The sequence below is a fragment of the Elgaria multicarinata genome, chromosome 2, assembly GCF_023053635.1.
Source record: "Elgaria multicarinata webbii isolate HBS135686 ecotype San Diego chromosome 2, rElgMul1.1.pri, whole genome shotgun sequence".
Lineage (NCBI taxonomy): Eukaryota > Metazoa > Chordata > Lepidosauria > Squamata > Anguidae > Elgaria > Elgaria multicarinata.
Window position 1 is genome coordinate 15,722,687 of NC_086172.1, and position 26,776 is coordinate 15,749,462.

The 26,776-nt window shown below is 43.8% G+C and overlaps 1 protein-coding gene across 1 annotated transcript in view; it reads left to right on the plus strand.

Annotated features, from left to right (window-relative positions):
- The first annotated feature begins 835 nt into the window (after positions 1 to 835).
- Positions 836 to 26,776, plus strand: part of COL6A2 (collagen type VI alpha 2 chain) — an 84,204-nt gene continuing 58,263 nt past the window's right edge. Inside the window, exons 1-7 of the mRNA XM_063116064.1 lie at positions 836 to 1,053; positions 5,798 to 5,929; positions 11,330 to 11,937; positions 17,427 to 17,447; positions 18,727 to 18,792; positions 19,757 to 19,810; positions 24,627 to 24,671. Of these exons, the coding sequence (XP_062972134.1) occupies positions 5,827 to 5,929; positions 11,330 to 11,937; positions 17,427 to 17,447; positions 18,727 to 18,792; positions 19,757 to 19,810; positions 24,627 to 24,671 (897 nt within the window). The 5' untranslated portion in view covers positions 836 to 1,053; positions 5,798 to 5,826. The remainder of the gene's footprint in view (positions 1,054 to 5,797; positions 5,930 to 11,329; positions 11,938 to 17,426; positions 17,448 to 18,726; positions 18,793 to 19,756; positions 19,811 to 24,626; positions 24,672 to 26,776) is intronic.

Below are 26,776 nucleotides of genomic sequence, written 5' to 3' on the forward strand. Positions count from 1 at the left end.
GTAGTGAGTCCCCTTTTTTTTTAAAAAAAAATATTATCTGTAACTCCACAGCTGTGCAGATACACATAATAAAAATAAATGGGGAGGTTGGAACAGACAGCCAGAGGGAGTAGAGGGGGTTCTCCCTGGCACTCCCCCCTCTCCTCACGTCCTCTTCTTGCTGCCTTATTCCTAAAAACCCCCATTTTTTTTTTTGTTTTTATACAAATAATACAATAAAATGAAAAAGATGAAATGGCCGAGTTCCTCTCCTCCCACCCACCCGTATTTTTTTTTACTTTTAAAGAGGGGGAAGTTCGCACTTGCGTTCCTTCTGGTGCAGATGCCAGGAAGGAATGCAAGTACGGGAGCAAGGCACTAAAGCACTTTTTGTGGCAGACTTTGCAATATCACACATAAAAATCCGGAGAAAGACAGAACTGGACTCAGAGCTGAATTTTGCAAAGGTAGGATTGGTCTGAAGCATGACGCTTTTTATTTGAACAGTTTTACCCGGTCCATTTTGTTTTGTTAGCTGACAAAAAAGAAAAGAGCTGGACATAGTAGAGGAGGCACGGTTAGGCTAATGTAAGCAACACTGTTCTCGGTTTCATACATTTCCGTCATAAAAAGAGGCTCCCTTTTCCCATCTTGGGAAAGGACAGCTTCTCTCTCTCCGACTCAGCCTTCACTTTCCTCTCCACCCCTTTCTGGGGCAAGGGGGGAACCCTGCACCCCACCTTTTAGGGATGTAGAATTTGGTAGATCCACAGCACCACTCTGTGGGCTTTTGAGGTACTGACTGTTTGGATCTTTCTCTCAAAGATAGACTTGAAGGAGGAGAATTCTAAAGTAGGCAGTTACTTTTTGCCAGCGAGCTAACAGAGGCTTCCAGCTACAGAAACCTCTACCACACCCAATTGGTTCCTTCGCTTCTCTCAAAATTTAAGAAAAGGAAAGTAGTCGTTTCTCCCTGAAGATGCAAATTCCCATTTGAAATCAAAGGAAAGCAAGACATTTCTTCATTTTATATTTTTCCCCAAAAGAAGCTTTGATGATCTCACTGTTTTACAAGTAAGTTGACTATAACTTTCTATTGCAGCCCTTTTCTTGCTTTTATTTATTATCTTCAGAGTAAGGCAAATTATACATAAAAGTTGTGCATTAAATATAAAGCTAAGTAGGCTGTATTGCAACTTGAGCAATAATTAAGTGTGAATTATGCTGTGCATCCATTACACAGAGGCAGACCCGGCCCTTCAAAACTCCTTACGTGAATGCTTCATCTCAATGGAAGTTGCTCAGAGGAAGTTTGTGTTTTCTGTTCGTGCTGTGTCTCCAGCAGAACTGAGCTCCTGGGATGAGGGTGGTGGACTTAGGCAGCAAGGCCAGGAATGCCATTCATGGTGTTGGTGGTGGAAAGTTTAATAACTATTTGTACTGTTACCTATGGGATTGTATTAGCCCAAGTAATTCCTGGACTATTCTCAACATTTCTGCACCAAAAAAATCTCTGGTTTAAGTCTGCTGAAGGATGAGGAACTGTAGGAACAACACTTTTGGCCCCCAAATAATCATTTTGTAATAATCTGTGATTATTATTAGATGCTTGTGTTTCTTCTTAAAACACAGACACTTTTCCCTTTAATGTTGCCACGCTAACTTCCATAGTTTTACAAAGAAATCACAGAGTTCACAGGTTGGATTAAGCTTCTGGCTTGATTCTACTTTACTGAACTATATCTATTACCTTTAAATAGCATTTTGTGATTTTCAAAGATGAATTCTGTGTGTGTGTGTGTGTGTGTGTGTGTGTGCGTGCGTGCGTGTGTGTGTGTGTGTGCCTGTGCCCATGTGTTTCCTGTTTGTGTTCTGGTGTTGTATGATGAAGACAGGTTAGGCAGAAGACTTGCAGGAATTGTCCATCTATCACATATGCCACGCATGGTTTTCTTCCTCTTTGTTATTGCAGAAGACTCTGGACATAATCTCTAGCCTAGCCAAGCCAGCTGTTTGGGCCAGCTGTTGCCTTTCATAATAGGAGATGCATACTCAGATGTACCAGCAGCCCTCCAAAACTGCAGGTGGTGAAGGGGAGCAGTTTGCACAGGCTTTGTTTCTGGGAGTCTCACTGTAGCTCATAGATGAGGGTATGAAACAGTGAAGACACAATCTCCCTGTGTTGCCTTACAATGGGCACCATCAGCTGGGTTTGGGGCCAAAGAAAGGCATTGCATGATGGGACTCTTCCAAAAGCACTTTGATTTTCCGTTCCCTTCCTTGGCCTGATGGGTGGCTCCTGTGACACTTCTAGAGCCACGGGAGCATATGCTTTGCCTGGCATTATGAGAACACAACTGAGTGATTTTGGCCGTCAGAACTTTTAATTAAAGCTGCATGTCATGTTCTCCTAGGGAGCATTCACACAAAAAGCTACGGGGGGGGGGGGGGAATGCAATGGAACGTTGAAAGAGAAATTAAATCTTAATATGCAGTATTAGAGAAAGCATTCCAGGCCCCAGTTTTGCAGTCAAGAAAAAACGTGAAGATCAGGGCAGGATCTACACTACTGCTGTAGTTTATAACAGTAGTGACAACAGTTGGGGCTCAGGACACACTCCATATTCAGGTTTAAAAATGTTTTCCAAGTGTCATATCCTGCTTGATGCAGATCTGGCAGATCTTGGCAGAAAAACATAGGTGGAAGATCTCCATTTGAGGCATCTAAAGCAACTCATTGTTTAAATTTACAGTATATTTCCTCTGCAGGGGGGGAAAAAACCCTGCATTCTATAAGAGCATGAGGATTGTCTGTAAGTGTGTGTGTGTGTGTGTGTGTGTGTGTGTTTGTGTGTGTGTGTGTTAAGACTCACATTTTTCTGAAATCTTGCCAACCTCACTTTTACGATGGTGTAACTTAGACAGAACAAACTCTGGTGGAAACTTTTCAGGGTACAGAAATGATGGGTTGGATCCAGGATCTGCCTTGCATGAGAGAAAGGGCTCCACTCGGAGAAGGTACCTCTGGTCAATTTGGGGGGATTCCCAAGCTCCCGCGTCATAGCTCACCCCATTCAGCAGGGTCTTCTGACTCTCTGCGTAGCATTTTCAGGGGACTAGCGGGGCTGCCGTGGGAGGGAGGGGGTGGCCAAGCCCACTTTTGTCAGGGCAGTTGCTACAACATAAATCTGGATCCAATCCAATGTAATTTAGGGAACCGGGTGTGATTAGGGTGCAGAGATGTAGGGAGCTAAAGTGCAGGCCTGAAAATGCTATGTAATGTCAAGGAACTTGAGCAAGGTTGACCAAAACTAAATGGGGGACAAGTAGACCATTTATACCAGAAATTTCAAATTTATAGGGCAACATGTTGCTCATAAGCTATTCTAATACACCTTAGTTCTAGAATTTAATGAGAATCAACAACTTAGCTCAGTGCTCAAGAATAGGCTGGCTTGCCAAAAGCCCCGGGCTGCAGGCCAGGGAAAGATCACTGGGACCAGAACCTGAAACACACTTCCTAGAAGGGATGATGCTACCATCCGCTGGCTCAACAGAAAGTAGTGCCATTAAACAGTGCCTTTTAATGTGAAGACCACAAGTGTCAGTCTAGTCCTCACTGTTTAAAGTGTATCCATTTTTTATTTGCACTCTTTGATTCTTCTTATGTTTCCCTTTGGGAGGTTAAAATACACTTTGGTTCCTGAAGGCTTTCGGATTATAGATGGATACGGAGGTATCCATTTATATTGTACATTAAAATTAGCAATTTGTTTTGAGTAAATGTGTTTAGTATCAGGGCTATAAATCTGGTAACCACTACCTGCATGCCTCTTCTATACCAAACAGAATAAATTCACACCAGCTAAATCCAGTGCACACTGTATTTATCTTTCCTAATCAAGGTACCTAATTTAACTGGGCGCAAGCCTGTAAAATCTGGAGTTGCTAACTTCTTTTGAAATCAGTACAAATGGTACTCAAACCAATTCCTTTCACTGACATGTAAAGAAAAGAGTTGGGCTGGGTTCCTTCTCCGTAACATGCGAGCATCCTATGTGAAGGGAGTAAAAAAAAAAAAGAGTAGCATCTATTCATAAAATAGAGTAGCACCCACTTCTGATTTCAGTCTGAAGTTGGTACAGCCCCAGCAGGAGATTGACCATGCCGTTGAATTAGGCCATACTCTCGCCTAATCTTCTTTTACAGAAATTTTGTGAAGATACAATGGGAGGAACATCGTAATCTACTTTATATGCTGAAAGTGTTGCAGCACGGGTTACGAATACTACTGTATATCCTCAGCCTTGCCGCAGATGGGGGCACTTGCTTCTTCAATGCCTTGTCACTCAGAGAAGGCATAATGGCAAACAGGGGGCTGCCTATGTGCAGGGGAAAGCCCTGCAGTGGCTGAAGATCTGTGCTGCATCCGTGAGATGACGCAGGTGCAGCTATGCAGCCACTGTGGGGTTTTACTGCAAAGCTGTGGATTGAAAAAGTCAGGATTGCCTTCCCCAGAAAGAGCAGGGGGGGGGGGTCGTGGACCCAGATATCCTTTGGAAACCCTGTGCTCCCTCCTCAGTATTAGGATTATCTGACACCACCCTGGGGGAGGGAAACCACGGGGCTTCGGAGGGGAGTGGCCACCAGATAATCTAGAAGCTTGTATTCTTTTCCCTACTGTCCATCATTCCTATCCAGGAAAGTTTAACTTCCTTTCCCATTCTTACTAGTGATGAATGGCTTATATATAAATAAAATAATGGTGCTGTCACCCCTGACAGGAAGCACTTGCCCACTTCTGCTCTCCTGGATCGTTCCCTGCTGGACTAGCAGAAATCCATGACAGGAAGGAAGGTGCCAGATACCACAAGTGCAAAGAATGCACCCAGCCTTGGGATTAAACTGTAGGATTAAGCTAGGCATTACTTAATGATGATGATGATGATGATGATGATGATGATGATGATGATGATAATTTTATTTATTTATTTCTTACCCACCTCTCCTTTTGGATCAAGGCAGGGAACAATATTAATACAATACACTATAAATCAGATACATAAAATCAATACAACATCAAAATAATAATCAACAGAACTTAAAAATTCTTGGTTTAACTTTCATCTGGGTAGGCCTGCCGGAAGAGATTAGTCTTTATGGCTGACTTAAACTTGGAGAGAGTGTTAAATTGATGAATCTCCTCTAGCACGCCATTCCACATGAATGGCCTCAATGTAGTATTCATGCACAGTGTATGTAACTTTCTGAACTGATTTGGTTAATAACTAGAAGTAATCAGCACATCTTGTGTAGGATTAGCCAGATAGTTCATCAGCCAGGTCAGGTATAACGAATTGGATAGGCTTGTTACACCGATGTGCATGTTCATGTTGTCCCCAAAGCTGCTGATTTCCCACATGCCGACCTTCATTTTGCTTTTACCACCAATAGCTGGACAGCTCCATCCTCGACCACCACCATATTCAGCCAGCTGCCTGAGTGCTTCAAGCAGAATGACTTTTCCTCTAGGAAAGACTCTGGTGGGTTCACAGAACAAATACAGCCAAGGACAGCCTTCTGGGGGAGGTCCTTCCTGGGAAGAATTGCCCTCCCAGGCTTGAGTTATCTGGAAGGGCATGCCCTCTTTCTCTAGGCTAGATTTCACTAACCTCATGTTAAGGCTCCTTCTCCAGGTCATTCGATAACATTGTCCTGAAAATGAAGTAAGCCCATTGAAATGTTACACTGTGCATGCCAAATGTCTTAGTCAATTTAACTCTCATGTACTGTGACTATGTTGGCTCTATCCTGACAGGACTCGAAGTATATGGTAGAATTGCTGAGATGTTCTCAGAAGCTTTCTTAGCTGTTCTGCTCTGCACAACTCTGGCTCCCCTCCATGCTCAAAATGATGAAGATACAATCCCTGGCGCTTCTTCCTGTGCAGGTAAAAGCACAAATTTTAAAAGCTCAAACTACTCCATTATCTTTTCCTTCCACCTTATTCTCCATCATACTTATGGAAAATTCTTTGCTGTCTACAATTTGGCAACCTGGGAGTACATCCAGGAGTGATCCTCATGCTAACCAATGAGCTTCTTTTACCTTTGGAAAGTCAAACTTCATATGTTTCTCTAAAATTGGAGGGGATAACATTTGAGTGGTTGTTTCCCCTTCAATCTACCAAGATCCAAATCTGATAGCAAGAAAGTTAACTAAAGGCACAAGCCTATGCATGTTCAGACAGAAAAAAAGTCTCACAACTCCCAGCACGACCAAGCCAGCATCACTAGCTGCGTCATGCTGGCAGTTGTAGGACTCTTCCCATCTAAATGTGCATAGGATTGCACCCTAAGTTTGCAATCCTATTCACACTTACCTGGGAGTAAGTGCCATTGAACTTCTGAGTAGTCAAGTATAGCATTGCACTGTAAATATACTTTGAAAGAACAGGGAAGAAATAAACAAATGGACATGCCATTTCAGGAATGATGTTACTTGCAACTGCTTACGTGGATGTGTTTAATCCGCGGCAGGCGGTGGAGCCAGGTAAGGAGGGAGGGGGCTTGTTCAGCCCCCATTTTATCCCTCCTTCCCCACTTACCTGCCCCCGCCGTGGAGGCAAGTAAGTGGGGAAGGGGGCAAAATGGGAGCTGAATATCAATCCGGACCTCCAGATCTCACTCCAGATCCAGTTCCGGAGTGGATCAGGGCAGGTTTGGATAGACCCGAACCGGATCAGGCCTGGTCTGGATCGGGTTCCGAAGTGGTTCGGGTAGGTGGTGCACAGCCCTAGTATTTATGGAAGAAAAAGACTAACTCATGCAAACTGGTAAAGGGGAGGAAGAAGCGGGAAAGGAAGCCTGCATCCAAAAGCACCCTGGGCATGTATGTTGGGTGTAAGTTTTGCTTCCCAGTAAGAAGCAAATCTAGTTCCCATGCAGTCTCAAGCAGGGGATTTATAAAGTTCAGTTGGATCCTGTCTTTCTCAATGGAGGTTTACTTGGAAGTAAATGTCACAGGCGTCAGTAGGACTTACTCCCAGGTAACTACTATGTTTAGGGTTGGGACTGGGAAGGATGAATCAAGGTTTGCTTTTTCTTGAGGGTACCTGAGGGGGATTCACCCCAATGCTGGATGAGAGGGGAGAGGTGTTAGGTAACAAGGACTTAATTCAGCCCTTCTAGTACCCTTCCCTGAGCAGGGGAGGATACTAGAAGCAGGTCAATGATGCTTTTCATGCTGAAATCTGTTTTTTCCCCTGCGAGTGGCACATTAAGCAAGAAAAGCTGGGTTTTTGGTAGGGCCCACCAACATGTCCAGCCCAAAGGGCTCAGAGACAGGAGTCTTTTCCCTTTTTCTTAGGGTGACCAGATGACCTGGAAAACCCTGGAGACATCTGAAAAAATGGGGGTTCTCCAAGACAACCAGGGCTGGGACCCCATTTTCCAGGGGAAAGGCCTGGAAAGGACGTGTTCCCAGACTTCCGGGAATGCATCCTTCAGCCCCTCCCAGTGCCAATCTGGTCTTCTCATTGGCTGGTGCAACCTCCAAATCATCCCCCCAACTCACACCCAGAAAACTACAGCCCTCCCCCCCCACACACACACACTGCAAACACGCACCTGCATTGTTTGTCATAGTCAAACAACCAGGCACACCATTCAGACATCATCACATCAATACACTCACGCACTGCCAGCACACAAACACACACACACATTTTATTTATTTATTTATTTATTTATTTATTTATTTATTTATTGCACTTATATACCCCTCCCATAGCCAGGGCTCTCTGGGCAGTTTACAGAAATTCTAAATTAAGATTAAAACGAGTTTACAAAATTTAAAATTTCTAAAACATAGAACGTACACACATAAAGCATTAAAAACCGTTAAAAAACTAAAACATGTGGGTGATTAAGATGTGCCACCATATGCCTGGGTAAAGAGGAAAGTCTTACCCTGGCGCTGGAAAGATAGCAGCGTTGGCGCCAGGCGAGCCTTGTCAGGAAGATCATTCCATAGTCTGGGGGCCACCACCGAAAAGGCCCTGTCCCTCGTTGCAACACTCCGAGCCTCTCTCAGAGTAGGCACCCGGAGGAGGACCTTAGATGTTGAATGTAGTGACCGGGACATCCATTCACTCAAACAACCAGGCACCCCATTTACCCAAACACTCTCTCTCACACACACGTCTTACCTACAACTTGCTTCTTCTTCTCTGGGAGAGGCAATGGGAGGGGAGGCATGGGAACGCGTAGTTCTAGGTCCTCTTCCCACTCACCCCGCTGATCCAGGTCTTCTTCATGGCCAGCGCAATCCCGTCAGCCAAGGAGAAGGCCAGATCAGTGCTGGGAGGGGCTGGGGGATGCATTCCCAGAAGTCAGGGAATGCATCATTTCCAGGCCTTTTCCCCAGAAAATGGGGTCCCAGCCCCACTTGCCATGGAGAACCCCTGTTTGTCCAGAGGTCTCCAAGGTTTTCCAGGTCATCTGGTGACCCTAAGAAAAAGGGGAAAGACTCCTCTCTTCAAGCCTCGTTGTGGGGTTCCCAGGAGATTCTGGCTGACAACGGTTAGAAAGAGGATACTGGACTTGATGGGCCTTTTGTATCATCTAGGAGGAATCTTCTTATGGCCCCAGGGCAGGGGTAGGCATCCAGGGACCATTTTCACCCCCAAGCTCCTCCGCAGATCACACCTCCTTTACTACAGTACTAAAAAATTAAAAATAAATAAAAATAAATTTAAAAATAGCATCAGAATTTAAAAAATGTCATCGAATAAAACAAAGTGGCATCTGGAGCAGCAATGGAGCTCTAAAAAGGTCAACATTCACTTGTTTTAAAGCTAACTTTGACATATTTGATGCTCTGTAATAGCTACAGAACAGTCAAATTACCCCAAAAGCTTCAAAATTGCTGTTCCAGATGCCATTTGTTTTGTCTGTTTTAAATTAACAATTTGGGGGCAGAAGGGGCCACCTGCAGCCCACAGACTCCCCACCCTTGCACTAGGGCGTGGTCCAAAGGCACACGATACAGCAACTTTGTTGAGGCTAAGTGGGTCTGGGTCTGGTGAGTGCTTGTGTGGGAGATCCACCTAGGAAGGCTCTACATGTTGCCCTGAGTTCCACCTTGGAAGAAACATGAAATACGTGTAGAGAGAATGAATTTCTATGTTTGAAGATAAACGAGAGCCCATTTTCACAACTAACTCCTGGCAGGGCAAGCATCAGCTATCATTCCAGTGAGGAGTGACACCTTGAGTGAAATGTGGAGTGCCCTTAGCATGTGCTGGGGCATGCAATGCACGCAGGGTAGCTTGAAGTGGTTCCTCTGAGATCAGGGAGTATAAAGAAGATGGTTACCCGTATAGAGCAATAATTGTTCTTATAACACTGTTATAAGAACACTGCACAAGAAATGGGTCCTCTAAAGGTGAATACAGAGTACACTTGTTACAGAGTGAACAGCAAAGCCATAGTGTCTGTATGCATGCTTTAATAGCGCCTTCTTGCTCGCTGCTCTCAGAAAGAGGGACATTGCCCTTGTGTTTGGCATGGCATGAGATGCAGGTATGGGGAAGAAGAGGGAAATTCCAGAAACTCATCTTGGAATTTTTACTTTATATCTAATAACTGCTTATGGATCATGTCTGAGTTTTGCGACCTTGAGACACAAAAATATTCCCTGGTTTTTTTTCGTGACGTTGAGTGTAGCTGAGAACTTTTCCTGATTACAGTTTATATATTCATGTGGTGTGGGTAGATTGTCTGGTGTCCCAAGACCCAGACCCTCCGATATTTGTTTCCAGCCCATAGACTTTTCTGGCAGGAATAAATAATAGGGATGTGCAAAGTGGGTCTTCTCCGCCTCAAAATTTGAGCCAAATCTCCATTGATGTGATTCTCTGCTCCAATTTTGGAGCAGCTCCCCTTACTCAGCCCCATCAGATTACCCATCGGAGAACCGCCGCTTTTTGGAGAACCACTCTAATCAATGGAAATTAAGCAAAGGCTTACAAATCCCTTATTTTTAAAGATAGAGATAAAACTTGGCACAGTGATAGCTCTTAAGAAGGGCTGCCAAGATTGAATCAGAACAGTTCCTGCTTTGATTTTTAAGATTTTTTAAATGGAAATTAATAAAAATGCTTACACTTGAGTAATTTTTATAGATAAAGAGATGAAATATGGCATGGTGATAGCTCTTAAGGAGAGCTTCATCCATGGCAAGATTATTATTATTATTATTATTATTATTATTATTATTATTTTATTTATATAGCACCATCAGTGTACATGGTGCTGAATCAGATCCATTCATGCCTTGACTTTTTAAAGGATTTTTTTTTAAAAAAAATCCCCATTCCAGCCTTCTCCAACCTGGTGCCCTCCAAATCTATTGGCCAGAGCCATCCCCACCCCCACCCCCCACCCTGGAAGCCTAGCCACTGAAATAATGTGCTTTCTCACTCACAATGCCAGCCAGCCCAGTAGCACTTTCACTCCGTGGAAATGTGGATGATTGACTTCTATGAGTCCGAGCAGAAACGTGCTCCATCTCTCCCCTGCCCCAGCCCAAATCAGCAGCCAGTTAGTGTTTCCCACTCCCATGAACATTGCAATTGGAGGAGAATTGCTGTGGCAATTCCTAATTGGTTACCCACAGAAGTTGATATCAAGGCTACCCCTCACCCCACTCAGTGTCTTCCAAATATGGAGATATTCAATTTAGACACACAACACACACACACAGAGCAGGATAATTTCAGAGACTTTAGAAGCTCCAATTGGGCACGTCCCCACTCTGATACTAATTGATGGATTTGGAAGCAACCAATCTCTGCTCTGGAAGATCGAATGTTCCGCGGATGTTCACGGTTACCAGATAATTCCTTGGCAGAGTGCACACCCCTAATAAATAATGCTAGTACGAATAATTGTGAAGGCTCAAAGTGTTACCCACATTTTATTATAGCAATTCTTACAACAACCCACTAAGGTAAGTCAACATTACCATCTCCATATTGTGAATGTGGATGGTTGAGAGAGAGAGAGAGAGAGAGAGATGGATACCTAGTGAGTTCATGGCAACAGTGTATATTTGTTTTTAATGTTCACTGTTTTTAACTTTTGTAAACCGCCCAGAGAGCTTCAGCTATGGGGTGGTATATAAATGTAATAAATAAATAATAAATAAATAAACAAACAGTGAGGTTCAAACCTGCAATTTCTCAGTTTCTTACTAATGGCATAAAAAGGGGCACAGATTCAAAAGTGCTCAGACCTGGGTAGTACTGATGCTCAAGCACATTTTTCCTCACTTTCTTTCTATTCAGACAAGACTGACTGTCCCATCAGGGTGTACTTTGTGATTGACACATCTGAGAGCATTGCCCTGCAGACTATACCCATCGAGAGTCTGGTGAAACTCGAAAAGAACTTTGTCCATGAATTCATCAGAAGGCTAGAGAATGAATTCTACCAGAGCCAAGTGTCCATGACTTGGCAATATGGAGGACTTCACTTTTCAGATGTGGTGATTACCTACAGTGATTTCACCAATGACAAGAACACGTATCTCAAAGCGTTGGACAACATTGAGTACATTGGCCGGGGTACCTTCACAGACTGCGCTCTCTCCAACATGACTGCACAGATACTGGCCAACACAGCCAGCACAGCACAGGTTGTGAAGTATGCGGTTGTGATCACTGATGGCCATGTGACGGGAAACCCCTGTGGAGGGATGAAGCTGCAAGCTGATAGAGCACGAGATGCAGGAATCAAGGTCTTCGCAGTGGCCCCGAGCAAAAATGTTTATGAACAAGGGCTCCGAGAAATTTCATTCTCCCCGACTGAGCTTTACCGTAGCAACTATAGCACCACACAGAAAGATGGCATTGATGTAGATCACAGCACAGTTAATAGGATCATCCAAGTTATGGTAAGAATTGACCTGTTCCTTTAGAAAACAAAATTAATATCCCCAACCCTGTGCGAGAACTAAAAATCCCCATTTATGCCAAAGGGTTTTCAAGGGGGGAAATGGGAAGTACATGTGTGAAGGGGGGAGATTGAAACCTCCTCTCAATCCGATTTTGGAGCCCTGTTCACTTACTTGTGAGTAAACAAGATATGGTCAACTGCTCATTATGCATTTTACATATCTTGTGTTTGACCAAAAGGATTCCAAATATTTTGCTGATTTCTTTGGCTCATTGGGGCTCACTCTCCAAACTTTCAGGTGAGAAGGGTTGAGCTGGATTTTGTTCTTGACTGAAACAGGCCATCTGGGTGTTCCCCATTTCTGATCAAATCACTTCTGTTTGTTTTTTCCTGATTTAACCCAGACATTTAAGAACATGGCTACAGGCTCCTCCTGCTCCTCAGAAGTAAAATAAATTCCATTTTAAGCACCCTATGATCATCAGATAAGATTGCTAAGTTTTTAACAAGCAAAACATGGCAGTTCTTTGAGTTTGGGATTTGCTACAAGTGGTTGTTTCTGTGCTGCTGTTACAGATACTTGCCAAATATATGTGAATACACTTGCAACAATTTTCATAAATCAAGTATCTTCCTGATGTCCTCTGCTTCTGCCAAGCCTACGTATTTAATCATCCCCACTCCAAAACTGAGAAACTGCATGCCCTCCACAATGGAGACAAAGTCTCTGATTAGTGGGCTGTGCTTTTCAGAATTGTTACCCTTTACAGGCGTTCAGAAACACAATCCTAATTCTCATTTTTATGGTCAGTCCTACGTCTGGACTCTACCACTTCAAACCACAGGTGAAATTCATGTGACTGAATCCTCCCTTATGCAAAAAAAGATCACAAAGAAAATTGGCATATGAGGAGAAAGCGTTGCAGTCCAGCCTTTTCCCTAACATGTCCAGGGGCACATCTAAACGGGCTCTTCAAATCAGCTTACCTCCTCATTTTCCCGTTGTTCAACACATGATGCAGTGCCGATGTATAGCTCCGAAAATGTGCATATTTGTAGCTTCGGTTATACAGTTTTTCCTAAACCTTCACATTTACCCTGCTTTATTCCTTATGTGTCGCTGGGGGGGGGGGCATGGCGGGGATAAATCCATCTTTTGTGGGCATAGCTTTGAGGGCAGGACAAAGTGATGTCATGTCTTGCCCATTTCCCGCCACACCTCCCACTTCTCCTACCTCTCTCATACCTGCCCGTTTCTGCAAGCAAGATTGTAGTTATAGGCACCAATTTCAATGGAAATAAAAGGGGGTTAGGTCGGCAGAGCAGGCCGCCTTTGTATTGTATGGGTAGACGGGACCTCATATCATGTAAAGTCCATTTAAAGGGAGAGCATTTAAGGGGGTAGACTGGGCACTCGATTGTATACATGATGCTGCACAGATCAGTAGATCGGGCTGCAGATTGGTAGACCAAGCCGCCGTTTTACTGAAGAAATGAAGGTGGTAAACTGGGCACTTGATTTAAAGTCACTTAAAACACACAGGAGAAGTACATTTATCACTGTTTTTATTCCTGCCCAGGAAGAGCAGTCGCCATTTTAGAAAGGGAAATGAAAAGTGTAAGAATGGTGACTGGAGAGAGAGGGTGAGGGGAGAGAATTCATCAAGCCAAGCTGCTCCTCTCACAAAGGGAGCACTTAAGGGGGTAGACTGGGCACTCGATTGTATATATGATGCTGTGCAGATCGGTGGACCAAGCTGCCACTTCACAGAACAAATGAAGGGAGATGTATAGTGTGATGGAACCGCTCGGCTTGACTCCGCGATTCCCTGGCCAGGAAAGGGGGCTCTGGCTCAGGCAGCCCAGTCACACGCCCCTTCACTGCCGCTTTTAACCCTTTAGGAGTCTAGGTTCTCAAGGAACGACACCACGCAGGAGATAGGGACCAAACACTTTTATTCTTCACACAACACACTTCCATAAGGGTCCACACATTAAGGTAAACACGTAAGAGGTTTTGCGGGAAAACACGGACAAAGGAATGACACACTTCGGACAGCAGGGACTAATACCTCACCCTTATACACACTCAGATCAATTGGATTCGCACTCCCCACTAACCACCCACCAGACATAACTCCGGCACTTGTACCCAAACCTAATCTAAAACAAAACAAACACTTAACACTTCGACTCAACCTCTTGTTGCTCACTTCAACTCGGCTTCACACCACTTGAACTGACTCTTTCCGTCAGCGGCCACGTGGGGCTTCCGCCATCCAGCCAGCCTGGCCTGGATGCTCCTACTCACCATGCACTCACCGGACTCCTAACACCCATAGGAAAGAGACCGGACCCTTGGGTGCCAAAGCTTTTTATCCCTTTCTGGGACCCTCTTGTCACCAGACCCACCCTGACCAATAGAAACTCCTTAGCAACCCACACCTCACCTGAAGGGAGGGGGGAATGCGCCCAGTCTCCCCCCAGTACCAGCCCGGGGAGGCGTTATCAGATGCCAGGCACTTCTCGCACAGCGCGGCCTTGGCATTTTACTTGCTACTCCCTTTTCAGACACAAAGAAACCCCTCTCCCTCTCCCCGGGATGAAGCAAAGATGTTCTCTTAAAGGGACCATGGGCCCAGCCCATGACAAATAGGTAGATGGGAGCGATCGCCATTTTGGATACCAAGGTGTGCGCATCCTGCAGGTAATTACTTGCCCAGATGCAAAGGATCGCAAGACCACGTCATACCTTCCCCAACATCATGGGCAGAACTTTGACGTCACCATTTCATTTTATCTTCCTTACTTCTTTAATATTAATAAATCTCGGTATGTGGATTTTAAATTATATGTTTAGCCATCCGACCGTGCAGACTTCTGTACCCTTGTATGTGCATAAAGAACGTACTTTTTAAAAAGGTTCCCGCCCACATGGAGTAACTTCGCTCCACAAGGGCTCGTATGACAGGATTCCTGCCCCCCGTAAATTGAAGGGATAACTCGCTGTAGCTGCTGCAGTATGATGATATGGGAGGAGAATCGAATCTCGGAAAATGCAGGTTAAAAAATAATGAGGCGCAATCCCAGCGTCTTATAGATGAGGACCAGGAAACTTTTTTTGCTGGAGGGGAAGCATTCCATGATGTAAGTCCCCCCCACCTCCAGTTTAAGGTTGTTCAGGCCAGATACAGGTTGACCACCTCAGTCAGAACTAGGCCTGGGAATAGCAGTTATGGGTGAATACATCTAAATATAGTAGAATGGGTTTAAACACCATTCTGCTGAGAAAACAGATGCAGAACAGTGGCTAACCATGTATTCCTGAGCATTTACCCATTGTTCCTTGTGGTGAAATGCTTGCTTTTATTTTTACAACAGGAGAATATAATGCTTCTTACTATCAGACATGATTCAGATGTTGCAAGAAGGGGCAGCTTACTCCACACCACCACTCCCAGTCTGTATAACACTAGCAAATATCAGGGTGACCAGTAAGAGAGAGTTAGTCCCATAGAGATGTACGCATATTAATTTTATTTAAAAAAATAGTTAAAATAAACAATTATGTGAACATGAAAATAAAATTATAATAACATTTTACAAATATAAAAGTAACATAATTAAACACAGTAAAAAGTGTGTAGCATTTTTAAGCCCTTATTTGATAGTATTATTCAACATAATCCGTAACTCGGAGCAATGTTAGCCACAACTGGAGCAATGGCAACCACTGGAATTTGATAGCCCCACCACACTATGTCAGTGTTCCAGGGCATCACCTTCAATCCTACATGGGGGTTGTGATATATATACACACATGCAGAAATGTTTAGCCACACCATACTGACCTTAGTTGGTGACAGCCAAGCTTTAGCTCCCGTCTCTGGATGAAAGTTGTGCCGCTGAAATGGCTGATAGGTGCAAGAATATTGCACCTTCATGTTATAGTAATCCTCCCTTGAGCTCCCAAACTCTACTTATCAAGACCTTGACCTCCCCTGCATTTATTTATTTATTTATTACATTTTTATACCGCCCAATAGCCGAAGCATAACGAAGGCTTTGATGGGGTGAGGCTGGGGAGGTAGATTGGGCTTGTTATATGGATTCAATAGGAAGCTTTTCCTTTCCTGCTTTTCATCCTTTGAAAGAAAGGAGAGAGAGAAATGTGCCACTTCCCCAAAGCTTCTTATTTCTAGGAGACTCCACACTCACATTCTGCTATGTGGATAGTCCAGGATCATGGCATTCGTAAGTCACATCATGAGGTCTTAAGCAACACAGAAAAAGGAGAATGTTGCTGTACTTCCTTAAAAAAAAAAGAGTTGCAGAACCAAGGACTGATTCACAGAGCCCTCTCTGAGTGACAATGTTTATTTATTTATTTATTTATTACATTTCTATACCGCCCAGTGTTACCCTAGAGCTTTCAGTGGAGTGTCTTCAATCATTTTCAGTGAACATGAAAGTGTTTATAATTTAAGCCACCTTTCAAAGATTTTCTGGAGCATAGTAAGACAAATTGGTGTATTAGACAAAATCACTGAATAAGTCCAATGTGTTGATCTCACACAAATTCTGATCAGGTCAACAAAGGCCTTAGCTAGACCTAAGGATTATCCCAGGCAAATGGAGAGGTCATCCCTGCCTGCTCCCGGGATCCCCTGTGTGTCATTTGGATGAACAGAGATGATCCCGGGACAATCTTGGGATATAAGCCTGGTCTAGCCATGGCCAAAGGTAAGTGATTAGCAGCTATCCAGTAAAAGAGTAAGTAGGGAGTGAGAGTAATCTGTATTTTAAACCCTCAAATGCTGCAGCTTATACTATGCAGATTGAATAGATCTGCACATCAGCCTGTCTCATTCTGAGACCATTGACTTCTCCCAACCCTGCTACCTGATCCTTTTACCTGGGATGGCAGGGATGGAAGCTGGGGACTTCTACAGGCAAAGCATGCTGCCTCCCACTCAGCTATGACCCTTTCTGTTTACTTTGTAGAATATATTCTGTTTCCAAAATACATATTTCGGAAAGCATTTGGGTTTTCCTGACAAGATGTGCAGTGGCAAAGAGCAAAGTGGGGAAAGAACATGAAGACAGGTGTTTGATAACAAGAAGGACCCAGGGTGTCAGGAACAGGAACCCAGGGGCAGAAGTGAAGAGCTAAGCAGAGAACCACCCATCATCCCTAAGATTGCTCCATTCCCTCAATAGTTTCTGATGCTTTGTCAGAGAAGCATTTCTGGGCAATTAGAAGGCCTGGATGTTTGCTTTAAAATTAATGGGACTTGCTTTAACATTAATGGGGGAGCTGGGATGTCCAAAGTGCCAAATTCAGGGCCAGAACCCATGTTTGCTCAGAAGATACTGCGGTAAATCTGAGATATATATGGAGGAAAGAAGTATGTATGCACAGAAATACTCTGTAGATGTTTCCTACAATTAATTGAGTAATTTTTCTTTTTGTCTTTTCCCAAACAGAAACATGAAGCCTACGGAGAGGTAAGTACCTGAGACAGTTTGTTTTCAAACAGCAACATTCCAAGGGGTTGGCAAAAATGCCTGCAGCTATGGATATGCAGCCATAAGCTTCAAGGTAGTCCTACCATTTTTATGTACTTACTTGGGAGAAAATGCTATTTAACTCAGTGAGGCTTATTTCTGATGAATAATGTATAGTTCTGGGCTGACAATTTGTCTGAGGCCGTTGCTAGACGAGGCCTTAGCGCGGTGTGAGGCCCGGTCTCCCTCCTGTGATCCAGATGACACACAGGGGATTCTGGGGTCAGGCCAGGCTAAGACCTCGCTTGAACAGGCATAAGCGGATTCGCCTGAGGCCGGGGCTGCGGAAAGTCTAGTGACTTCTGTGGCTTTTCCCGGCTGCTCGCTTACTCGCGAGTAGCCGGGAGAAGCCACGGACTGGGCACAGCGCTCCATAGGACCGCTGTGCCCATCGGGCCGGAGGGGGGAATCATGGGGGGGGAAATGGGGGCCGGGGGAAAGACCGACCTGGCAGGAGAGGGGGGGAGAAGAGCGGGCACGGGCCTGGCAAGTGGGGGGGGGAGAAGATCGGGGACGGGGACGGGCCTGGCAGACGGAGGGAGGACGGGCGAGCGAGCGGGCAGGGGGGCATCAGGCATTGTGGGGGGGAATCAGAAGCAGGGGGGGGCTTTATTTTTTTTAAAAAAAATCACTTACCTTGTCCGGCGGTGCGCTCCTACGCACATGGCCCTTTAAGACTTTTAAAAAATGGCAGACACGACGGGTCTTCCCCTTGCCCCGTTGCGTCTTGCGTGTGGAAAAGGGCGACAGTGCGCGCTAGTTGCAGCGCACCGTCGCCCCGACTCCCGGCCGGATTATCAGGTAGGTCTAGCAAGGCCCTGAGTCTGTCTTAACTGTTTTATGGATCAGCTTATTATAGGCTTCTTAACTAATGGTACTATGAATGAGGAAGGAGGGGAAATGCACAAACCCAAATTCAGTAGGTGCCCAGTTCATATTGCAAAATTATGGGGTAAAGATGCACAATTCACAAACCTAGAAAGAGTACTAGTGTATGGTAGCAATCTTATCTTCCCTCTTGGAAATAGGGCACAGTAGGACCAGAACCCTAAGGGTCATTTACGGAGTGGTGAAAGGGATAGGAATTTGAAGGGACTTTGCCACTTAAATGTCAGTTTGCCTCTTGGCTCCAAGGCCTCTTTTGTGAGAGTATAGATAGAAATGCATCAAGTTCTTAACTATGAAAGCTTCATTTAATTTTCATTGTAATTGTTTTCAGTGCTACAAAAAGAGTTGCCTCGAAATTGAAGGCCTACCTGGTCCAAAAGGCTTTCGAGGACAAAAGGTAAGTTCAACGGTAGAAGTCAATAGGGTGAACCTACAAGCAAAACGAACAAGGGGTGTAATCTACCTGCCAAGGAAAAATCCCTTTAGTGGCTCTAAATTACCCAGCACATCATAGGTTCAAGGGTGAATTGTCCAGTACCTACTAAGAACACATACTCTACTACTGGACAGTATTTCATGAGCTGTAAAGGAGACAGTCAGCATGACTTGATTTTGTAAGATAGCAGAATATATGTTAGAGATTCATTTTACACAGGCACATATACTGTCCCTATAACTGTGATATTTCTGAGACAGATGTTTCTCCTTTATTTGTGATCTTCTTAGGTCTGGGTTGGGCAACCCAGGGCCCTCCAGATGTTTGAGCCTACAATTCCCATCAGCTCTAGCCAGCATAGCCATTGGTGAGGGATGATGGGAGTTGTGTGCCAAAACATCTTGATGGCCACAAGTTGTCCACCCCTCCTGTAGCTGAATTTAGAATGCCGAGAAGTTACTAGCTGTCAGTCACATTGAACGTATATGGCACTCTGCAAAGAACAGTGCTTGAAGAAGTAAAAGGCAGTTTGGCAAGACAATCCAGAAGCCCTGGAACCATATTAAGCCAAGACGCTCCTTGGCTTAGTCATATATGTACATGTGTACATGCATGTGTACGTATACCATCTGGCCATTAATGGTCCTTTGATAGTAGATGATCCCAGATTGACTATTTCTACTTTCAGAGTTGGTCTCTTCTGTAACAAGATCCTTCTCATAACATATTCATCTTCTTCTGCTATGTGAAATCTAATATGACTGATGGAATTCCTGAAGACATTTGTTCTGAGTTTTTGTGATGTATTGCCTGGCACAGACACTACAAACTGCTAAAATTGCCATTTTATTACAATAAGCGAAATGCAAGAAATACAATTCTATTTTTTACAATGTTTATTGATTTATTTTTATTTTGCTTTAAGGGTGCAAAAGGTAACATGGGAGCCCCAGGCTCACCTGGGTTGAAAGGACGACAGGTGAGTAATTGAAAAATGTGAAGATTCAAATAATTTCACTACTGACACTGCGCTAGACAAACCACTGCGTTCACTTCAGACATTAAATATTCAGTATCATATTGAGTCATATTCACATTTGAATGCCAGTTTGGGGATTGATAGTTAACCCACAAGTTAAACGTGATCCACACATGGAATTTGAATTTGATTCTATCAAATTCCACTTGAGAGAGAGCCCAGTTAGTACAAGCCTGCAGTTTTCCTTGCAGCAGCCTTTGTAACTTACAATCTATGCATGCTTATCAACTGTTGCAAACTGCCCAGAGAGCTTAGGCTGTGGGCAGTATAAATATGTAATAAATAAATAAATAAACAAACTGAAAGCCAGTTGTGTATAATCTTCATAAATTCTTTGATTTTTAACATATTAGTATTTTATTTATTACATTTATATACCACCCAAAAGCTCTGGGTGGTTCACAATTAAAACACAAATACATGATAAAATATAGTATGAAATGTAAAAGTTTAAAACTGCAGTGCAAAAATACAAACCAAAATAAAACCTAGCAACAATGAAGAGAGTTAAAATACAACAACAGATTTAAAACAACAGAGCTAAATCATTAATCTGACTGGGAAAATAAGACGGTAGGAAGAGCACAATATAGGTCTGAGGTGAGCCTCTTTAGGAAGCTCATTCCATAACCGAGGTGCCACAGCAGAAAAAGCCCTCTTCCTGGTAGCCATGCACCCCATTTCCTTTGGCAGGGGCTCCCAGAGAATGATTGCTGAACAGGCAGGTATACATGGGAGGAGACAATCCTTTGGATAACCTGGCCCCTGTCTTGACAGCACTGGTTCCGCCATTCTTCTAAAGACCATGGCCTAGGCGGTTTGAAAAGGCTGAGGCCCGGCATATTTTCAAAGGGGAGTGACACCCTATACCACATAATTGTGGGAATTGTAAAGTTAGCCCCAATAAATCTCCAGGAAGTACACAGCAGCCCACATTGGCCACTGACGAAGACCTTTTGTCAAAACGTGTTTGGCCTTTTTCTACATTGTTTTAGTTATACATTGGTCTGTGCAATATGTTATTGCACTTTTAATGCAATATTATTGTTAATCCTTATTTTATTTTTGTATATTAAATATTATGGTTTCACTGTATATATATCCTTAACTTTTGTTGAGCATTATATGGTTGTTTGTTAAGGATTTCACCTTTCCTTGCTCTTGGAGTACCGGTTTCATGCCATGAGGCCTCGGGCGCCTGCATTTGCGCTCCTTCCCGGCATCTGCATGAGAAGGAACACAAGTGTGGAGTTGCCATCGCCACTGCTGCCGTACTAAGCACTGGAGGGGGGAGGGGGGAGAAATGGAACAGCCAGAGGGAAATAAAACTCTCCTCCCTCTGACCTCCTTGTGGCTGCCCGTCCCTCCTCCCCCCCATTTTTTAAAACTGTATCTATGCAACTTAACAGAAACAGATAAAAAAATGATTAAAACCAGGGGGAGGAACGGGACCCAGTCCCCTCCTCCTTCCACTCCTCCTTCCCCCCATCTTTTTATTTATTTATTTATTTGCAGGAAATGCAAGGCCGTTACTCTCCTCTCCCCCACCCCATTTTTTATTATTATTATTATTTACAAGGTTGTGCAGGGCTCTGCTGAGCTCCTGGAGGTCCACCCCCTTCCCTGTCCAGCCGATGGCGACCAATCAAGGGGCGCTATCGGCTGTGACACGCCACTGCAGCCAAAAAATTGGGGTAAGTGCCCAACTTTTTTTCAGCAGAGTTTCTGGGGTTTGCCCCTGGATGGCTTCACAATGGTGGTTGCATCATGTAGATGACCTGCTGCAATACTGCAAACGAGAAGGATCTTGGAATTGTTGTAGATCACAAGCTGAATATGAGCCAACAGTGTGATGTAGCTGCAAAAACGCAAATGCTATTTTGATCAGAGGTCTGGAAACAAAGCCCTATCAAGTTCAGTGCAAGAATCCACCTTAAAACATCCCTGACAGATGGTTGTCCAGCTGCCTCTTGAATGCCTCTAATGTGGGAGAGCCCACAACCTCCCTAGGTAACTAGTTCCATTATCACACTGCTCTAACAGTCAGGAAGTACAAAAAAAACCACATTTAAAATCAAATGTAGATCCTGGCCCTCCTCTTTGTGACACCATTCAAGTATTTGAAGAGTGCTCTCATGTCTCCCCTCAGTCTTCTCTTCTCCAGGCTAAACATGCCCAGTTGTTTCAGTCTCTCCTCATAGGGCTTTGTTTCCAGGCCACTGATGATCCTCGCTGCCCTCTTCTGAACACGCTCCAGCTTGTCTGCACCCTCCTTGAAGTGTGGTGACCAGAGCTGGACGCAATTCTTAAGATGAGGCCTAACCAGGGCTGAATAGAGAGAAACCAGTACCTGGCAAGATTTGGAAGCTTTACTCTATTAATGCAGCCCAAAATAGCATTTGCTTTTTTTGCAGCCACATCACACTGTTGGATCATATTCAGCTTGTGATCTAGAACAATTCCAAGATCCTTCTCGATTGTAGTATTGCTGAGCCAAGTATCCCCCATCTTATAATTGTGCATTTGATTTCTTTTTCCTAGGTATAGAACTTGGCATTTATCCCTATTAAATTTCATTCTGTTGTTTCCAGCCCAGTGCTCCAGCCTATTAAGGTCACTTTAAAGTTTGTTTCTGTCTTCTGGGGTATTAGCTATCCCACCCAATTTTGTGTCATCTGCAAAATTGGTAAGCGTTCCCTGTACTTCCTCATCCAAATCATTAATAAAAATGTTGAAGAGCACTGGGCCCAGGACTGAGCTCTGTGGTACCCCACTCATTACCTGCCCCGCAGTTTGAGAATGTACAATTGATAAGCACTTCTTTGAGTCCGATTCTGTAGCCAACAGTGGATACACCTAATAGTTCTTCCATCTAGCCCATTTTTAGCTAGTTTATTAATCAGAATATCATGGGGAACGTTGTCAAAAGCTTTGCTGAAATCAAGATATATTATGTCCATAGCATTCCTACAGGGTTATTATGTCCATAGCATTCCTACAGGGTTAGGGTAACATGTAAGGTTTTAGTTGTATGTGCATGTATGAATGAAATCTTTATTGCTAAGTGATAAGCCTTCACAATTTGACATAGTTAGAAAACTAAAATACAAGTAAAAATATGAGCTAAAGTAAATGGAATAAAAATAGATAGTTTAAAATAAAATAAAAATGTTAAACAAAAATACAAGAATATAAAAATACAAAATCACATTAACATAAATCACTGCATTGTTTTCAAGGTGCTTACAGACTGACTTCTTCATAATCTGCTCCAAAATTTCCCCAGGGATGGATGTCAGATGTTGGCAGGAGTGCTATAAACCAACTAACCAATGGGAGCTTCCATGTTTTTCAAAAAACCCATAATACAAACTGCCTCTCTCTATGGATCAATGACAAGACATAGTCCCCAGGGGTTGGGGGCAAATACACCTGAATACATAAACTATGCAGAGGTCTATTCAATGTTCACTCACCACTTAGTTGCACGGGTGCTGTCATTAGCCCCTCCATCTGCAGCTTTGTCATCCTTCAAAGCCCCCCCAAGCTAAACATGACACCAGTCACACAATTGCCAATTGTGTGCAAGGCCTTCAAGTTAAGTAATAGACACAGGAGTTCACCAGGAAGCAAGAGGTTAAAGAGCCCTTCCCTCCCCACTAGGGTCCCAATCCAGATTGGGGCTCCCCATGCATGATATTGATGTTTAAAATAAAAATGTATTCACCCAATTACTAATTGCATGAGCAGTGTCCGATTTAGCCTGGCCTTGGTCTATGATATGAGTCTCATGTGGCACAGAGCGGTAAAGCAGCAGTTTCTGCAGCTGAAACTCTCCCCACGACCTGAGTTCGATCCCAGCGGAAGCTGGTTTCAGGCAGCCGGCTCGGGTCGACTCAGCCTTCCATCCTCCCGAGGTCGGTAAAATGAGTACCCAGTTAGCTGGGGGGAAAGTAATAACGGGCGGGGAAGGCAATGGCAAACCACCCTGCTATAAGGCCTGCCAAGAAAACGTCAGCGAAAGCTGGCATCCCTCCAAGAGTCAGCAATGACTCAGTGCTTGCACGAGAGGTTCCTTTCCCTTTCCTGGTCTATGATATAGACAGAGAGCAATTCCAATAAGCAGATTGTTTTTTTTTAAAAAAACCAACAACAACGGGGGTGGAGGGATATCTCACTACAAAATGCACTACTGTGTGGCCCGATTGGAATCCACCAGGAGAAGAGCCTTTAATGTGGTGGCCTCTTCTCTGTGGAACTCTCTACCCCTAGAGGCCAGGCAGGCGCCAACACTAGGCTGCTTCCGGCACCTCCTGAAGACATCCCTGTTTTGAGAAGCCTTCCCCAGCTGACTAGCCACTGTTTTCTCTAGCTCCTTTGTTTTTAAATTGAATAATTTTAATTTGCTTTTTTAATCTACTTTTTTAACTCTTTATATCTATGTTCACCGCTCTGGATTAATTTGAGCGGTATTTAAATGTTGCATATAAAATAAATAAATATAAATTACTGCTTTTAAATTATATATTGTTTTAACTTGGTTTATGGTTTAATTTGTTTTTAGCTGTGTATATTTACTGTTTTATACTGTATGCTTTTATCTGTACGCCGCCCTGAGATCTTATTGCTATAGGGCGGGATATAAATGTTTTAAATAAATGAATGAATAAATAACAATGCAATCCTAAACATGTCTACTCAGAAGTAAATCCCATTGCATTACAACTAACAATATTATTTGTCTCTTTAAATATAGGGTGACCCAGGAATTGAAGGTCCAATTGGATATCCTGGTCCCAAGGTAAATAATTTTGTGTCTCATGTTAATACATGTATTTTTGTGTATATTTCTTAAATAAGATAGAGGATACCATTTTGTAAATTCATAATTGGCTTATTGCTTCATCAGTGGCACTGCAGAAGGCCACAGTGTTTGACCCAGGGGCACTTTGCCAAAAGGAAAAGAGAACTGACTATTAGATCAATATGTACATGGACTAGTGTTAGGCAAATGCCATGTTATGATAACTGAATGATTGCTGTGTTAATAAGGAATCCGTTTTCATGTTCCTGACCAATATGCAAGGGGTATCCAAAGCATCAGCAATTGATCCATTTCAGGTTTTATACTGTACCTGGGCACAGGGAACAGACTGGGGGGTGGGGTTTGAATAGCCCCAGTACACCGAGACAAAAGACCAAGGAAAGTGAAGGATGGGCAATACGACAGTCACAAACGGCACTCACAGTAGAGTAAAACTGCCAGAAATGTTGGGCGACAGAAAGAGTCAGAATTTACAGTGGCGTGGGTTTATGCAGAGATCTTTTTTCTTCAAGGAAGATCAGTGTCAGTGAAAGTAATCCAGAGAGGAGTTTTGCATCTCAGGAATGAAATCAGGGATGCTTCTGCACCTCGTCACTGCTACTCTGCCTCGACCAGCATGCAAAATATCAACTCTGCTCCATATCACTCGAATCCAAATAGCATTTTGTAACCACATGTGCGCTTTCCATTTTCCCAGCCTCAAATATTGGTGTTGTGGTCTTCAAAATGGCATTAGCATTCACTTAATTGTTTCTTTTTGCTGCTTCACTCCTGGAACATAAAGCTACATCTCATGTACCTGCTTCCCTCGGAATATCCCCATAGCGCTAAGCTTTCACTGTTGTTGTTGTTTTTGCTACCAGCGGACAGTGATCCTTTGCATACCAGGAAGTGAGTTTAAGGGGGGAAATGTAAAAAAATCATTAAAAAAATCAACGGATGACCCAATCCAATTCAAATTTGGCTTAAAGCTCTCCCTAATGTCTGTTACTGTGCCGATCTTGGTGTCTTTATCTTTAAAGCTTACGCAGATGTAAGCATTTCTTTTAAATCCTGCTCCTGCACCCCAGCGGCGGCTGGGAAGATACCCTCAAAAAGTAGTACCAAAATAAGTCGGGTCTTTTCCCTTTATAGCACAATTAAAGCAGGATGCAAGGGAGTACTTCACAATCAAAGCAGATTATAAGCTGGGAAACTTTGGAGTCCTTTGCATGCAATTCGCAGTGATTGCACAGTATAACGCTGGTGTGATGAAGCTCGTAATTCCTGGTATTACAATACATTTATTTTCCCTAAGCAGGGCGAAGGGGGGGGGCGGGGACCAAGCCACTCACATGTGGTTGATGATGCCCATTTCAACTAGTGGGACTCCGCCCAACACAACCCAAAGTAAGGTGGATTAGAGTGAAGTGTGACTGCAAAAGCGCTTGGTTTGATGGGGGGGGGCATATAGTCCACTTTTTGTGCCGATGATGTGCCAAAGCCAATTTCACCCCAAAAAAGCAGAGAAAAGCTAAAAGCAATTCTCAGTGCATTTCAATGAAGATACCTCCCTGCTTTTGGTACTTTTTTTAAAATAAGTTGAAATAAAAGTTAAATAACTTATAAATAAAAGTTAAAAAGCTTTCATTTCTGTGAGACAGCTTTGCAATGGTGGGGCAGGGAGAAATGGGGGAGAAATAGTGAGGCTAGAGGACAGGAGGGGAGAGGAACAGCAAGATAAAGGAGCGAGTGGCAGAGGAAGAGCCAGGCTTAGGTCTAAGAAGGGAGAGAAGGCTAAGGATGGGGAGGGGGGAAATAGCAAGGAGAGAGCTTGCAGGGGAGAAAGAGCAATGCTAGTCATAGAATCATAGAATAGCAGAGTTGGAAGGGGCCTACAAGGCCATCCAGTCCAACCCCCTGCTCAGTGCAGGAATCCACCCTAAAGCATCCCTGACAGATGTTTGTCCAGCTGCCTCTTGAAGGCCTCGAGTGTGGGGGAGCCCACAACCTCCCTAGGTAACTGATTCCATTGTCGTAATGCTCTAACAGTCAGGAAGTGATAGAGAGAGGGCAAAAGGGAAAGTTTTACAGGGACAGGA